General features: G+C 45.8%; 1 protein-coding gene across 3 annotated transcripts in view; it reads right to left on the reverse strand.

The window, feature by feature from the left end:
* Positions 1-15,464, reverse strand: part of LOC114623554 (tomoregulin-1) — a 122,116-nt gene that overhangs the window by 74,918 nt on the left and 31,734 nt on the right. The window contains exon 1 of one of the 3 annotated variants that reach the window (XM_028770220.1): positions 1,852-2,334. The exons of 1 other annotated variant lie outside the window; for it this stretch is intronic. In XM_028770220.1, coding sequence (XP_028626053.1) covers positions 1,852-2,026 — 175 coding nt within the window. In that variant the 5' untranslated portion in view covers positions 2,027-2,334. Of the gene's footprint in view, positions 1-1,851; positions 2,335-15,464 lie in introns of those variants that run through there. One more of the 3 variants, XM_028770219.1, reaches the window with a different exon arrangement.

Consider the following 15,464-nt stretch of genomic DNA (forward strand, 5'->3'; position numbering starts at 1 on the left):
GCACCCAGAATTAAGCTCTGCAGCAACAGCTATGGCCTCCAGATGAGCCCCATTCTTCCCACACCATGTGAGTGCCCAATCATTTCTGAACCTTGTCCTATGCAGTAGGACAGAATCAGAAAGAGTATACAAAAACACCCATCAACAAATGCTATACTTTGCTAAGGACAAATGAAGTTAGCTAACTCCGCCCTCAACACACACACATGCACACATACACACACACACACACACACACAACCGTAATACATCACCCAGTAAGATATTTTGACAGTGTGATCACCTACAAAAGGTAACCATTATTCATTACCCAAAAAAGTCACTCTGACATACAGCTTATCTTCTTAAATAAACAGTGAGGCTTACTAAAGCATTATCCCATCCCAATTACTATTAGAAAAAATAAAAGAGAGTTTATGGGTGGAAAGGCTTTTCATGGACATGCCATTTTTATCAGTTCTCAAAACCTCTCATAAAACATACCATATGAAAATTACTAAAAAAAAAAAAAAAGGCCAGCATAAACCCTCTTGTGCCTAAATCACTGTCCCATAAACACAGCCCCTTCAAGAACTCACAGGTACAAAGTTGTCTGGCAGGCCCCCACTAGCTGACTCTCAGGTGCTCCCCTCCTCCTCGCTCAACCCTAGTTAAAAGGACAAGTGCTAGGCTAAGTGATAAAAGCCCAAGTAAGCAAGGGCTGGCTTATGACCACTAGGTCTGCTGGGCCAGCTGCAAGCAGACCTACCCTCCCCCAAAGAGAACCAGGAAGCCTCTCCTTGCCCCAGGGCCTGAATCCCCTAGCTCCTTTGGGACTCTTTCCGAAAGGATGGGGGAACTTTACTGCCTGGTCCCCCTCCTCCCCTGTGTCATCCATTAAAACCCCAGCAAGCTCTTTGTTTCCAACAGCTGTGGGAGGGCAGGCGGCCTTGGAGCGAGGGGAGAGGTCACTTACTCCCTGGCTCCCCTGGCTGCCAATCTCCAAGTCCTCCTGCAAAACACACACACCACTAGTGCCTCTCTTTCTACACCACTTTAATTAACCCGGGGTTACACTAGCTACACAGGGGCACTCTCTGAGACCTAATTACCTTTCATACCCAAATCCCACACAAGATGACTCCCTAGCTCCCTCGCTCTGTCAAACTGGGTTCACTACTGGACTCTCATCTCTTCACCCTATAGACATACTCCAGCGTGGTTACCTGAGCCCCAGGCTTTGTCCAGACACAACCAACAAAACACTTCCTGGGCTCTCCTGGGACTCCCTGCTGCCCTGATTCACAGATCTGTGGACAGTATAGGCCCCCACTGCACCCCTGAACCCAAAGGACAAACATAACCACTCCTTCCTTTTACCGGCATAACCTCTCTGAGACCAAGGAACTCTAAGGAAGAACCTCCCTACCAACACATGGTCAGTCCTCAGGCCCTTATCCTCAGTCCCCCAGCTCCTCACCATCACACACACACACACACTCACACACTCTCACACACACTCACACACACACTCTCTCCCCTTGAAGCCTAGCCGTCCTCCTTCCCTTGAGGCTTCACAACACTTTACACGCGTTTCCACGAGCACACCCAGGATCTCTGCTCCGTCTCGTGGAACCTCACCAGCTCACCACGCCGCAGGGCCGCCCTAACCCCGGACACTCGACACCCACGGACTCACACACGACCACTCCCCATCCCCAAACCCAGGTCCCCAAGCCCGCACCGCGAACTCGCGTCCTGCCCTCCGCCCGGCCCCCGGGACTCCTCAGTACCCTAGTCCACACCGAGTCCTCCCGCGGCCCAGAACGGCGGAAGGGAGGAGCCCCAGAGGCGGGCGCCAGCGGCTCCTACCTGAGCAGTTGATGCTCTTGCCTCTGCCTCCGGGACAGTCCCCGCCGCCGCCTGCGGGCTGGTTGGACGCGCGGCTCCCGGGCAGGCAGAAGGCGAAGAGCAGAAGCACCGACGTGTAGCCGCAGACGGCGAGCGGGGGCGCGGCCGGCAGCCGGAGCGGCGCCTGGGCGCCCATGCTGTCGCGGCCGCACGGCGGGGAGCTCAGGGAGCGGCAGGCCGGGCACACCGGCCCCGCGCCGCCTCCTAGCAGCCGTGCCGCCGCCCGGGGCAGCCCCGCAGCATCCCCGCCAGGCCCGGGCCCTCCGCGCTCGGGACAGCCTCGTTGGGGGATCCCGGCGCGGGCGAGGGGCGCGGGCGCGCGAGGGCAGGGAGCGCGCCGCGTGGGGAACACGGAGCTGGGGCGCGCGCGAGGGGCGCGGGGCGGGGACGGACGCAGCCTCTAGCTCGCAGGCTCGCCTTCCCTTTGTGTCCGCGCGGCCGTCGCCGCCGCGTCACAAAGACCCCGGCCCGCCCGGTGAGGGGCGCGTGACGGAGCCGCGGGCGGGGAGGGAGCGGCGACCCCGCCCCGCGCACACCCCCGGCGCCGAGCTCCGCCCCTCCCGGGGAGCCATTGTTCCTGAGGCGGGCGGGGGCGCGGGCCGGGGTCGCCGATCCCTCTGGCTGGCCGGACGGCGCCGAGGATGCTGGAGAGCGCTCCGGGACGGTGCCTCAGAAGCCCTTTGTGAGCCTTTCCCAGGCGCCTTCTAACCCTGCACGAGTTCAGGTGGTCTTTCCTGTGTTTTCCAGGTGGAGGTAAAGGCAAAAGGTGACTTGTCCAAGGTCAGTCACATCCCAAGAAATGGGCAGGATTGGGATTGGTACCTAGTTCTCACTCCAGCTGTGCACTTCTCAGGGAAAAAGGCTTAATCCCCAAGACTCACCCCACCGGGTTCCTGGATAACTACATCTCTGGGCTGAATCTTTAAAGTGCGTTACCCTTTCCGCGCATAATAGCAAAGATTTAGAGCGGATTTGCTATATCCAAGGCCTAGAGGAAGCTCTTAGCCTGTATCCTCTCCAGTTCTATTTCACAGCCCTACAAAGGAGTTTGCATTCTGTTCTTCTGCCTTCCCCAAATCAGGAAGTTGGGACCAAGAGTCTTCCAGCTGTCTGGAGCCCAGACAGTCCTCTACAGTCCTCACCTTGCTAGATGATAACTTTACACAAGGAGTAAGACCATAGGCTGAATTTTTGGAAATTTTCTGCTTTCTTCAGTCTGTTATATTGCCTACTTCAGAAGGAATTTTAGAATTTCATTGTAAAATTAAGAAATATGCAAAAAGGCCACTATCTAAAAAGTGGCTATCTAAAAAGCTACAATCTAAATACAAGGCAAACACTGAACATAGAAGACAAGGAAGCTGACAAGCAGGAAAAGTGCAAGCAAGGGATACACAAGAAAGGTTTGAAGACTAGCAAGAGATAGCCCCGCAGCTGAGAGCATAGGCTGCTTTTGCAGAGGCCCCAGATTGGATTTCCACAGCAGCTCACAACCATCTGTAAATACAGTTCCAAGGAATCCAAGTCTCTCTTCTGGCCTCAGAGGGCAGTGTGGGCATATACATCAAACAAAACACCCACATACATTACAAATAAATTTAAATTCTAATAAATATTATAAATAAATATTATAAAAAAATATTTAAAGCCACTAGCAATAAAGGGAAAGATATTTAAACCAAAAAGTTATTCCTTTGGATGATTATTAAAAAGTTAGAAAGATTGACAACTTATCACTATTCATTTTTACATTTCTGAGGGAGGGGCAACCCAAATATGAAGAAAAACACTAAATTTACTTTCCCAACAATACCTAACAATGAATAAAGGAAGATGTTCATTACAGCTTTTGTACAACAGCAAAATATGGTCCCAGTGGTCATCAGTGGGTACTGAAGTATGATTATCTTTGTGTACAGCTTTTGATAATAACTAGGTTAATGATTAATGGTATAGAAACAGGTATACTGGTGAGTGTACATAAGAAAATCCTGGAGACTGGAGAGATGGATGGTTCAGTGGTTGAGTTCTTCCTACTCTTGCAGAAGACCTGGGTTTGGTTCTCAGCAACCACATCAGATGACGCCTAACTGCCTATGACTCCAGTTCCAGGGGGGTCTGAAGCGCATAAACTCATATAGGCACACATTAATAAATACTCTTTAAAGAAAAGAAAATCTTGCTTTTCTATTATATATATACATATATATATATATATTATACATATTATACATATTATAAAAGTGATCCCAGCCCCTTCCTGCTCAGCCACGGCAGAGGCCTCCTTCTGAGACCAGGCTCCCAGCCACCTCTCTGCTAAAGCTTGATGTCATGAATGCTTCTTCCATGAACAGTGTCTTCACACTCCCAGCCCCAGTATTCTGCCTTAAGTTTCCATTTGCCTGCTAATCATAGCCCAGGCAAAAATACTAAGAGGACACAACCTTAGTTTAAATTGAAACCAAATAACCCTAGGTCATGAATCACAACTGTCACCTGGATCTTTCTGCAGACCAGGTAAGAAAAACGTCAACATGGATTTCGCCAAAATTTCCACATTGGAAAAGATTCTAAGAAGGAAACTCTACTCCAGGAAGAAAGCATCTCTCTGACTTTAATCATATGGTGTCAGAAAGGATTTCTTTTTATTGTGTGGCCAAAGAAGGAAAAAGATTTTAGGTTACATAGAAACCCTATCATACTTGTTAATGATTGTAATTCTCAAGTAACAGATAACAAAAGGATGTGGAACTCCTATGTAAAATCCTCAGGGAGAGTTTAAAAGGAATGTAGATTTCTAAAAACCAGACAGTCTGGAGGAAGTTTTAGTATCTATTTCTTTTAAAGTTCTCTAAATAACTCAGATGCACTGCCAAGGTTAATAACCCCTGACCTAACCCTGATCAGTCAACTATTGCTCCTTAACAAACAACCATAAAATGTCTTCACTGTGAGACAATCTTTCTTCATAGGTCTTATAAGGTCTGTGCTAGGATTGGCTGATCTAGGGTAGCCCTGGCTGGATGGCTCTGCTTCAACTTCAGACCCAGCAGGGCCTGGTTCTTGTGCACAGGCTGAACTCTGGGTCACTCCAGCAGAATTAATGCTAGGGCTCTGGCTGCCAGAGCAGAGGCTTCCGGGAGGACTTGTCAATGTTGAAGGTTGTGCAAGCAGCTTCCTCCTGCTCTTGGTCCACACTAATAACATCCCACCAGCTAAGGCCCGTTCCCCCAAACAAGACCTCAAGATTAAAGAGTAGGGAAGTCTGGGCTAGGTGTCAAAAGGGTTTGTGGTATAAGCATGAGGGTCTGAGTACACACACACACACAGAGGGGGGGGGGGCCCGCGGCTGGGCGGGCGGGAGCGAGGGAGGGAGGGAGGGAGGGAGGTAAGTTAGCCCAGACATGTGGAATGGATGTTTTTGAACAAAAACCTGTCAGGGATCCTGTGTGTGACTACCATTTGTTATGATTTGAAAAAAAATGTTTTCAGCTCCAAATAATAGAAAACCCAAAGTAACAAATAAAAAGATTGGGGGAGGGGGGCGCTCAGGGTTTTCTCCTTGTTGTTATTGTTTAAGCCAGAGGCAGTGCCTTCTCCGTAAGTTGGTTTTTGTCCTCAGTAATAAAGCTTGACTCATGGAGAGCAGTCATTTCTTTAGGAAACCTTTGTGAGCACTCTTTGCATGCTAGGCACCACAGCCAGCCTCTTGGGGCAAGAGATAATCCTGCCCTTGCTGTGTGGGGGTGGGGAGACATCTGAAAATTAACAGTTACAACACAATGTGATAAATACTAAATATAAAGGTGGTTGTGGTAGGGGCAAAGAAAATGGCAAATCGTATTCCAGACTCCCAAGCCCTGCCAAAATCCTGGCTTTTCTGGACCTCCTGCTGGCTGCCCTAGCTGTATAATGAAGTCCTGATAAACCTAATGAGACACCTTGGGGCTGACTAATTGGCCCTGGAAGGAGACAATCACAATGCTTGAGCCAGAAACAGGGAGAGGGGTGATTTATGGAAGAGCAGGGGAACACCCTGAGATTGGCATATAATCCAATTTGAGAGTCTAAACCCCACTTCCTAGAGAAAGGATGGGGGGAGTCTTTTTTTAAAAAAATGGAAAGTGAAAAAATATTCTGTAGCAAATCTGGACTGAAAGGCTCCCAGTCCACCAACCCAATGTCTCTGTCCTAAGGAAGATTAGTGTCAAATAATGATATCATAGTTAACATAAAAATAAGATTGCAGCATTACTAACAAATGGTAGGAAGAGGAGGCAGACAAGACTTCATAAGGAGAGTGGAAGAGCCACATAAATAGGGAGGTTCCAGACAAGCAAAGGGCCTGTGAGAGATCTGAATGTCAGCCACTGTTGAAAAGACAACTGCATTGAGTCAGCGGGTATTTCCTAAGAATCTGCTATGGTTGAGGTTCTGCTCTGGGTGCAGAGAAGCATCATTGTAGAAGCAGAGCTACTGCCTTTCGTGGCCCTTATAGTCGAATAGGGAAAACCAGATCATAATAAAAATAGAACCCAAAATTGCTGGATGGAGAAACGGGGAGAAATACAGTTCACTGGAGACACACTGCAACCTAGATGGTGTCCGGCACCTTGTGTCTGTGGTCACTAATGCCCCTCCCACCTGGTTAGTGTCACTTCCATTTCATAGATGAGGAAGCAAAGTCCTAATAAGGTTCAGTACCTGAGGCCACATCAGTAAGTTGACTTTAGCCCTGAAGCCTCACCACACCACAAACTCGGAGGATGAAAGCATCATTTTTCTGATACACAATGGAGTGAAGATTGGCACCATCAGATGGCAACCAGACTCCTAGCAACAACTAAGAGACGTGATCAACCTGGGGGCCGTTCAGATGAATGGATGGAGAAAACATATATGTGTTCAATGGAGTGTTATTCTGCCCTAAAGACAGATGAGACCCTCTTATGTGCAACAAATAGTTGGAGCTGGAGAACAAAATGCCGAGTGAAACAAGCAAGACACGGAAAAGCATCTCGTCTGCTCCCCTACACCTGGATGCTTGAGCGCACGGATCTTTAAGTAGAATTGGTGATAACTAGAGGTTGAGAAGGGAGCAAGGGTCAGGGGAAGGTCAAAGACGGTGGTTGGCTGTCACTAATGCACTGTATGCATGTGTGGAAATATTAGATGAAGTTCCTTTTGTATGTACGATTAATATACATTTTTAAAAAAATAAGACTGCACCCGGGAGCTTGATGTGTAGCTCAGAGATAAGGCACATTCCTAGCATGATCCTGCCCAGGGTTAGAGACCCAGGATCAATCTATTTTTAAAATTTTAAACTGTAGCCACCAAAGGATATGCACAAGCCATCCTTGGTACACTACAAGGATGTCAAATGATTTTGTTAGGCTTCTTGGATGGCATGATGTGGAAGGTGCTATTACTGTTACCATATCCCTCTAATGATCCTCAATTATGCAGATGGAGAACCGGAGCTGGGGCGGCATTTGCAGACATTTGAAGAAAAGGTGCTATAGGAATCCGGAGAGCTAGTCTAACGGAAGGAGATCAGCCTCCCAGCTGTAGCTCTGTCAGTCTGAAAGCCTTCTCACCCAAACATTCCTGTGAGTGGGTAGAGAGGGAGGAGACACCCCTAGGTTTTCCTACAGGCCTTCCTGTCACTCAAGTGTTCAGCACCTCTCTAAATACAGAGGTGAGGTTTTTTTATCTCTCTGTCTTTCAGCAAACAGAAAATGTCAGCTTCGATTCACAGATTTTTTCCAATGGTTTTAGTTTACGAAGGATTGTGTTCCAAAAATGGCTTCTCTAGATAAGACAATCAGACATAAGTGGAAGTAGCAGTTCCAATGTGCTAATTAAGAGTGGACACTCTAGATCCCAGCCATCTGGGTTTGTCCTTAGCTCTGCTAGTTCTGTGACGCCAGGGCAGGTTACTTAGCTGTTCTGTGTCGGTTCCATAACCTGCTCAGTTCCATTCCTATCTACTTCACAGAGTTGCATGGAGGGCAAAATGAGCTGATGTGTACAGAGTACTTAGAACCGTGCTTCGTGCACCACACATACTCATCACATAACTGGCTAGAAGTAGAAATTGCATAGTAACTACATGATAGATGTTAATAACTGTGAGTAACTAAGCTGTGGTTATGCCCTAAGCTAGAAAAGACATGTGTTGTCTTCTATAGTACTGCACAAAACCCAAGCAAGGCACTGGGGTCATCTCTATTCTGAAGATAGGAAAACCGGCTTGGAAAGGGTAAAGAATTTGCCCAGTTCACACAGTACAAAGCAGGGTGAGGGCATGGTCTGTCTTATTCCATAGTCTATACTCTGAGTCAAACCCCAAAGAGTTAACAGTCAAGAGAGCTCATCTGGGCTGGTTGCCTACTAGAGAAATATGTAAGAGGGCAGTCTGGTGACTAGCAGAGGCAGCCAAGCTGTTAGGAAATAAAGCCGAGACAAATAACCAGGTGGGCCAGGGAGAAAGACAAGAGCTGAGCAGTATGGTACATACTTCTAATCCCAGTGCTCGAGACCCAAAAGCTGGAGGATAGAGTTCTGAGCCAGCCTGGGATACATAATAAACTCAAAGTCAGCCCAGGATACATAGCAAGACGAGAGAGAGAGAGAGAGAGAGAGAGAGAGAGAGAGAGAGAGAGAGAGACTCTGAGGGGAAGGAGAAGAGAGAAAGGGGTAGCGATGGAAGCAGTGACAGAGGTGACAGTTTAATTTTTATCCAAAGCCTAGGAACAGCATCTATTGAGCCCAGGATCCTGAAAGAGACATCAAGGAACTAGGAATTAGAGAGAATCAAATGTAACTAAATAGCTCTGTTTTACCATTGAGTGTGTTTAAGTATGTCAGCTTGCCTCTGTATGTATACATATGTATTGAGCATATGTCATTTGCCTGTATGCATACATATGTAAGGCGTATATCAGCTTGCTTCTGTACATATGCATAAGTGCCAAGCATATGCCATTTTACTCTGTATGTACATATGTAAGGAATGAGTATATATCAGATTGCCTCTGAGAAAAGTGTGCATGCATGCATGCATACTTGAGTGTTACAACTGAGCTCTGTGCTCATACATGTACATGTGCACTTGCACATACATATATAAATCTCATCTTGTATTGCACATGTGAGCATGACTTAAATCAGGAGATTTAAATTTCTTCTTTGCTCCCAGTTGAAAATGACTACCTAAAATCTAATGGCCGAGGGGGCAGGCAGCAAGGTCAGTACAGTTGGACTTAACAGCCTGGATTCCCAATTAAGAGAGATGCAAAGGTGAAACTGCACATCCTGGACTATTCCTCTCCGCACAGAGAAACAGTGATAGGATACAGAGCAACTTTGGCAGTGGTGACTTCAACAATGATGAGTGCAGGGTCAGGGCAGGGAGCATGGTGACAGTCGCTGCATGCATCATTAGAGTTGGCCCATGATGTGTCAGGCAGTCTTGTGAGGCAGGGAAGACTCAGAGGTGGACAAGACACACGCAGTCCCTGTCCTGCAGCCTCCAGAGGAGTCAAACCTCAAACAGACCCCTGAGGTACCAAGAGTTGGAGGTGTGACAGAAACCTTCCCCAGAGTGACATTTAAACTGAGACTGAGAGATTAATATAGAGTTAGAGGGAGGTGAAGAAGAGAAATCATTCTATGGAGAAATCCAAAATGTGGAAATGACGGAAGTCTAGACTGGTAAATTCAAGAGACAGGAAAATGAATGTACTGTCTCATGGCATATGTGAAGTCACAAAATGTTGAGCTCATAGAAGTAGCAAGGAGGACGATCTCATAGAGACTGGGATGACTCATGAGAGGGACATGCTGGTCAAAGGAGATATAACTATAGTTAGAAAGGAAGAATAAACGCAAGAGGTCTGTCACATACTATGGTGGCTATAGTTAATGATCCCACCCCACCCCCACCGTGTGTGTGTGTGTGTGTGTGTGTGTGTGTGTGTGTGTCTCTGTGTGTGTGTGTGAGAGAGAGAGAGAGAGAGGGGGAGAGGGAGAGGGAGAGGGAGACAGAGAGGGGGGGGAAGTGGTGCTGGAGGTAACACTGGGCAGTGCCTAAGGTACATCACTGTATTGTATTCTTGACAAAAATGCAAAGAATGTGATTTGAAATGTTCTTGTCCCCAAATAGCAATCTTATGCTAGTTTATATATTAATTAGCTATATTTGACCATTTCACAACACATGCATACAACATCATGGCATATACAGTAAATACACATGAATTTATCTGATAACTTAAAAGAAGGAGCAAAAGGCAGCTGCACCCCAAAGTCTAGATAGTGAACAACACAAAGAAGCTGGGGACTCCAAAAAGCAAGTGGCAGACCCTTACAGACCTAAGTGAGAATACACATTTAGGCTTGATTTTAAGATTCTCAACAGTCATCTGGGACTGATGGCTTATGCCTGTAATTCTAGTATATGGGAGAATAAGACAAGAGGATCATAGAGGCCATGCTGGGCTATATAGTGATTAGGGCAGCTTGGATTGCATGATGAAGCCTTAAAACACATATGAGAGGAGAGGAGGGAAGGAGAGAAGAGAAGAGGAGGCGAGAAGAGAGGAGAGAGAAGGGGAAGACAGGGGAGGGGAAGGGAGGAGGATGGTTACTGCACTGGTCCAGGTGAGTGAAGACAGTAGCTTGGAGTTGCAAAGATGGCATGAATAAATGAACTAAACAGATATGACAGATAAAAGCAATAGAATTTGGTGACAGACGAGATGTAGGAGGAGAAGGAAAGGAAGTGTCAAGCGATGGATGGCTCAGTGGTATTTATAAAACAGCAAACCCTGGAGGAAAAGCAAGTTTGGAGAGGGGATGTGGGTTTACTTCTAGATGTACATTGAGTTTAGGGGATCATTGATGGAAAATTCAAGTGGCCATTAGAGAGATCTCTTTAGCCATTAGATAAATCTCTTAAGGCAAGAGAGATTTGCACTGGGCATGTATAAACCAGTCATGAAGATGACTACAATGCTTGCTATAAAACAAGAGGGTCTGTGCTATGACTGAGAAACTCAAGCGGAGGGAACTGTATAGGCACTGTCAGAAAATTTGAAGAGTCGGAAAAGAACAGTGTCATGGTGACCAAGAAACAAATGCATGCCAAGAGGTAGGATGTGACCAACTGGTCAAATGCTGCTGAAAGATGAAGCAAATGTAAAAACTGAATAGTTTCCAAATGACGCCATCACTTGAAGTCACCAGGGATCACAACAAGAACCACTGGGTAATGTGGTATGGGCGGACTCTAGATTGGAGTCCAGTATAACCTGAATAAGAAGTAGGAAGTGGAGACAGAACATGTAGACAGTTTGACTGTGAAGGGAAGAAAGCAAGCAGGAGGTGGCTGTGGGCAGAGGAAGATCTAAAATATTCAGACGGTGATGGCAGGGCTTCATTGAGAGGAGAGTTGGACATACAGTAAGATTCTTAAGGGGAAAAAAGTGGAATTCAAAGTGCATATGGACACGTTCTTCCTCATAGAAGTAGGAAGGATAGACTGGGGGCTCACACAGTCTGTCTTACAGACAGGGTGTTTAGATGCCAGAAATATTTCTGAATTCTGGCTCTGGTGCTTTCTGAAGAGAAAGAAGAGTGGGGATAAAAGTTGTGGGTGGGAACAGTGGAATATGAGGACGTTTTAACCCCACGCCATTCTCCATCTGCTCTCAGCCTCCCCACCCCAGCCTTTATCAGTGACTTCAGTGTGAGCAATCGAGTTTCTCCATCTTATATAAGATGTTACTTTTTAAAACTTATCTATAAAATGTGTTTTATATAACAGATACCATATCAAGACAAATATACTGGTACCCCCCTTCCACCCAGATTGCTGCCCCAATCTCTGCTACAGAGAAATGCTGAGTCAGATTTGAAGAGTGGGCAAAGAGTACCATGGCCATTGATGATAATGGGTGAGAAAGTATGACTCCTCAGCAGCACTCAGGGATAATCAGTAATGCCCAGAGATGCAGTCTTGGGCAAGATGCTTAGGAGAAGGTAATTGGGAGTCTTCTCTCAGGTGGGCATTTCTTAGTATAGGGTAGAGCAAAGGGAATCTACCTTGGTGCTCCTCACCTCCAGCAAAGAAACATGAAGGAAGACAGGCATGGTGGCATATGCCTATAATCCCAGCATTTGTGCGATAAAGGCAAGAAATGGAGAGTTCAAGGTCATTTTTAGCTACATAGTGAGTTTGAGGCCAGCTTGAGCTACATGAATCTTTCGTTAAGAAAAATGGGAGTGACTGAGAGAAGAGGGAAGCAGAGGAGGAAGAGAGGGGAAGGGGAAGAGGGAAGAGGGAGAGGGAGAGGAAAGAGAGGGAGGATTTTTTTGTTTCCTGTAGTCAATGGTACAAGGTTTATCAAATCCAGCACGACTCTATTCTATGTGACTGCTGTAAAATGGTCACTGTAGATTCAATGATCATTTTGAAATCTTCAGTGAAATAACTGATTTGGGTAAAATACATTGTGACAACATGCACAAGGCTTGCACAAGCTCAAGCTGGATAAAATCCCATCATGGAGCTGCAGAAGTGGGCACATGTCCATCTCTAGCTGAGCTATTTGAGAGCTTCTGGGAGAGGGAGAGTCAGTTTTCTTCCATGACCCTACCCAGGAGGTTGACCATATTCCAGGGCAAGCCCCACTCCCAGGATTAGTTGGCTCACATAAACAGCTTCCAATGAGAAGATAAAAGAAAAGAAAAAAACCCTCACAGTTGAAGGTAGGGAGATAGGAGTGGATATGGGAGGATTTGGGGAAGGGGAGTGAATATGATAAAAAATACACTGTATGAAACTCTCAAGGAATTGATAAAATATCATTTCAAAAGAGAACCTTTAAGAAGCTAAAAAACCATTAAGTAAAAGGTTATAAGGAGATAAGATATTCAGAGTCTTAAATTATCATCCAACAGATAACATTAGCCATGAATGAAAGAATATAATTCTTCAGTTGGTCTGGCAGACACCACCTTCACAGGGTGATCAATTTAACATTACCAGTGATGGGACAGTCTGCCAATATACGCCTCTTGCTCTGATGCAGTGAGAAGGACATGACATTTATCTGTGTGGTCCTCTTGCCAAAGAATTTTGACCCAAATCTAATAATGAGGATGTGATCGAATAGATACAGAATGTGGAGTGCTTTACAAAACCTGGACTGGAAAAGAAAACCGTGTCATTGCAACAAAGACAAAGGTTTGTTCCAGATTATATAAAACAAAGGGGATGATGACCAAATGCATCGGAGAAAATACACAGCAGCAGAAAACAGTATAGCTGGAGAAATTTGAATGTAGATGACATATTAAGTGACTTATTGATTTAATGTTAAGGTATGATAATGGGATTGTGTCATGTGGGATAATGTTCTTATGCTAAGTACATATTGCTGAAGTACTTATGGGCAGAGTATCATATTGTCCAAAACACTATAGCTACAGAGAACAAAAATCAGCAGCAGCAGCAGCAGCAGCAGCAGGAGGAGGAGGAGGAGGAGGGGGAGGAGGAATCAGGGGAGGATGAGAGGAATTAAAACCCAAAGCCATCTATTTCTTAATCACTCCACCAAAGATCTTCTTGAGGCTCTTACTTTGGATGGTTTTATGCTTATAGACATAACACCCCCACCCACCCAGTTCAGTGTGCTAAATTATATTGAAACCTCCAAAGGCATCATGGCAAGAAAACTATTCTGCAAATGTTTTTTAGACATAAACGGTCTTCTAATTTCTGTAAGAGTACATGTAAAGGTGGAAGACTCCCTACACAGCCCCATATGTAAACCCCTTTCTTTGACCCTTCCTCTATCCTAACAGACTTGCTCTCTGACTCTCAGGTGCTGGCCTTTTCTTCCCATTGTCCTCTGTGGCCCGTCTTCAGAAGTAATGTTAGGCCTTACTTCTCAAGGAAGGTCTAAGTGTCACTTTGGTCCTGCTACATCCTGGTAGACACTATCTAGGGTGCTAGTTTGCCAGACACGTCATAGCCTGCCCCCCACAAAAGATTTGGTAAAGTGGGTAAATGAGCCAGAAAGGAAGGAAAGAAGGAAGGAAGGGAGGAAGGAAGGAAGGAAGGAAGGAAGGAAGGAAGGAAGGAAGGAAGGAAGGGGAAGGAGGGAAAGAAAGATAGATAGAAAGACAGAAAGAAAGAAAGAAAGAAAGAAAGAAAGAAAGAAAGAAAGAAAGAGAAGGAAAGAAGGGTTTCTTGAAATTAGAAAACTTTGGGGTCCAACACATCAAGATTCGAGGTGCCCATTTTTCTCATGTCAGGTGCATACAGGTTTTGGGAAGGCATCATGGGGCCCGATGAAGTGATGGAGTCAGCACATGGTGGTGGACTGTTAGCAGCAGTTCTTAAGTGTTACCTCAGAGGCATGAAGGCTTATTAAACTTCTTGATGCCAGTGTGGTCTTCAGAGATCCTGATTCAGCAGACTTGGGATGAAGCCCACAACTTGATTTATTGAAGGCCCCCCCCACCACACACACACATTCTAGTGTAGTTCAAGTGGTCTGAAAGACATGGAGAGCTAGTTTGGGTGAAGTTACTCTTGCCAAAGTCCTTGCTACTGAACCATTGGTCCATGGTCCAGCATCATCACTCAAGAGTTCATTAGGAATGCAAAATCTGACTCACTGAATCAAAACATGCTTTTATAACAAGATGTCCAGGGGTTTCTCATGCACATTAACGCCTGGAAAACACAGAAAGGCAGGGATAATTGGCCATTTTTTGACTTGGTCACTGTCCTTAGCTTGCCACTTTTACTGCTGCTGACACCTTTCACCTCACTTGACTCTCTGCTCCTCTGCGCTTCTGACTCCTGTGTCATGGCAGATCTCTTAAAAGCAGGTTAATAAACAGAGCTAAGTAGTTGTAGTGCTTTATCCCCATGCCACACACACAGCACACAAAGCATGCTGGCTTGAGCTGTACATCTGCTTCAACTCTTCACTAGGTAAGTGATTTTTTTTTCAGTTTTCTTTTTCATTGTATTGAAGCGTGACATTTGCTTAACCATTTTAAGTTTATAGTTCAGTGACATGAACTATATAGTTCATTCTCATTCATCGGAACTACCCATCACCAGAGCTTTGGATACATGGTTTTGGACAAATTGTTCACTCTCTCCAAGCTCCATTTTCTTATCTACAAAATATGGGTGATAGTATATATGACTGCAGAGTATTTGAGGTATTGAGTGAAATCATATAGAACAAGTCCATGACTCATAAAAGGTGTCCCATAAATGCTGACGTTTTTCCCTCATTTTATAGTAAATATCTACTAAAGTCAACTGAGAACTATGTGTGTGAATATGTGCTTATGTCTGTACATGTATAGTGTATATATGTGTGTTAGTGTGTATGAGAAAGAGAAAAAGAGAGGGAAAGACACGCACAGACACACACATGCACACAGAGAGGGGGGGAGAGGGAGGGGGACAGGGAGGGGGAGGGAGGGGGATAGGGAGGGGGAGAGGGAGAGGGAGGGGGAGGGAGGGACAGGGAGGGAGG

Source organism: Grammomys surdaster, unplaced genomic scaffold (assembly GCF_004785775.1).
Source record: "Grammomys surdaster isolate TR1022 unplaced genomic scaffold, NIH_TR_1.0 199, whole genome shotgun sequence".
Classification (NCBI taxonomy): domain Eukaryota; kingdom Metazoa; phylum Chordata; class Mammalia; order Rodentia; family Muridae; genus Grammomys; species Grammomys surdaster.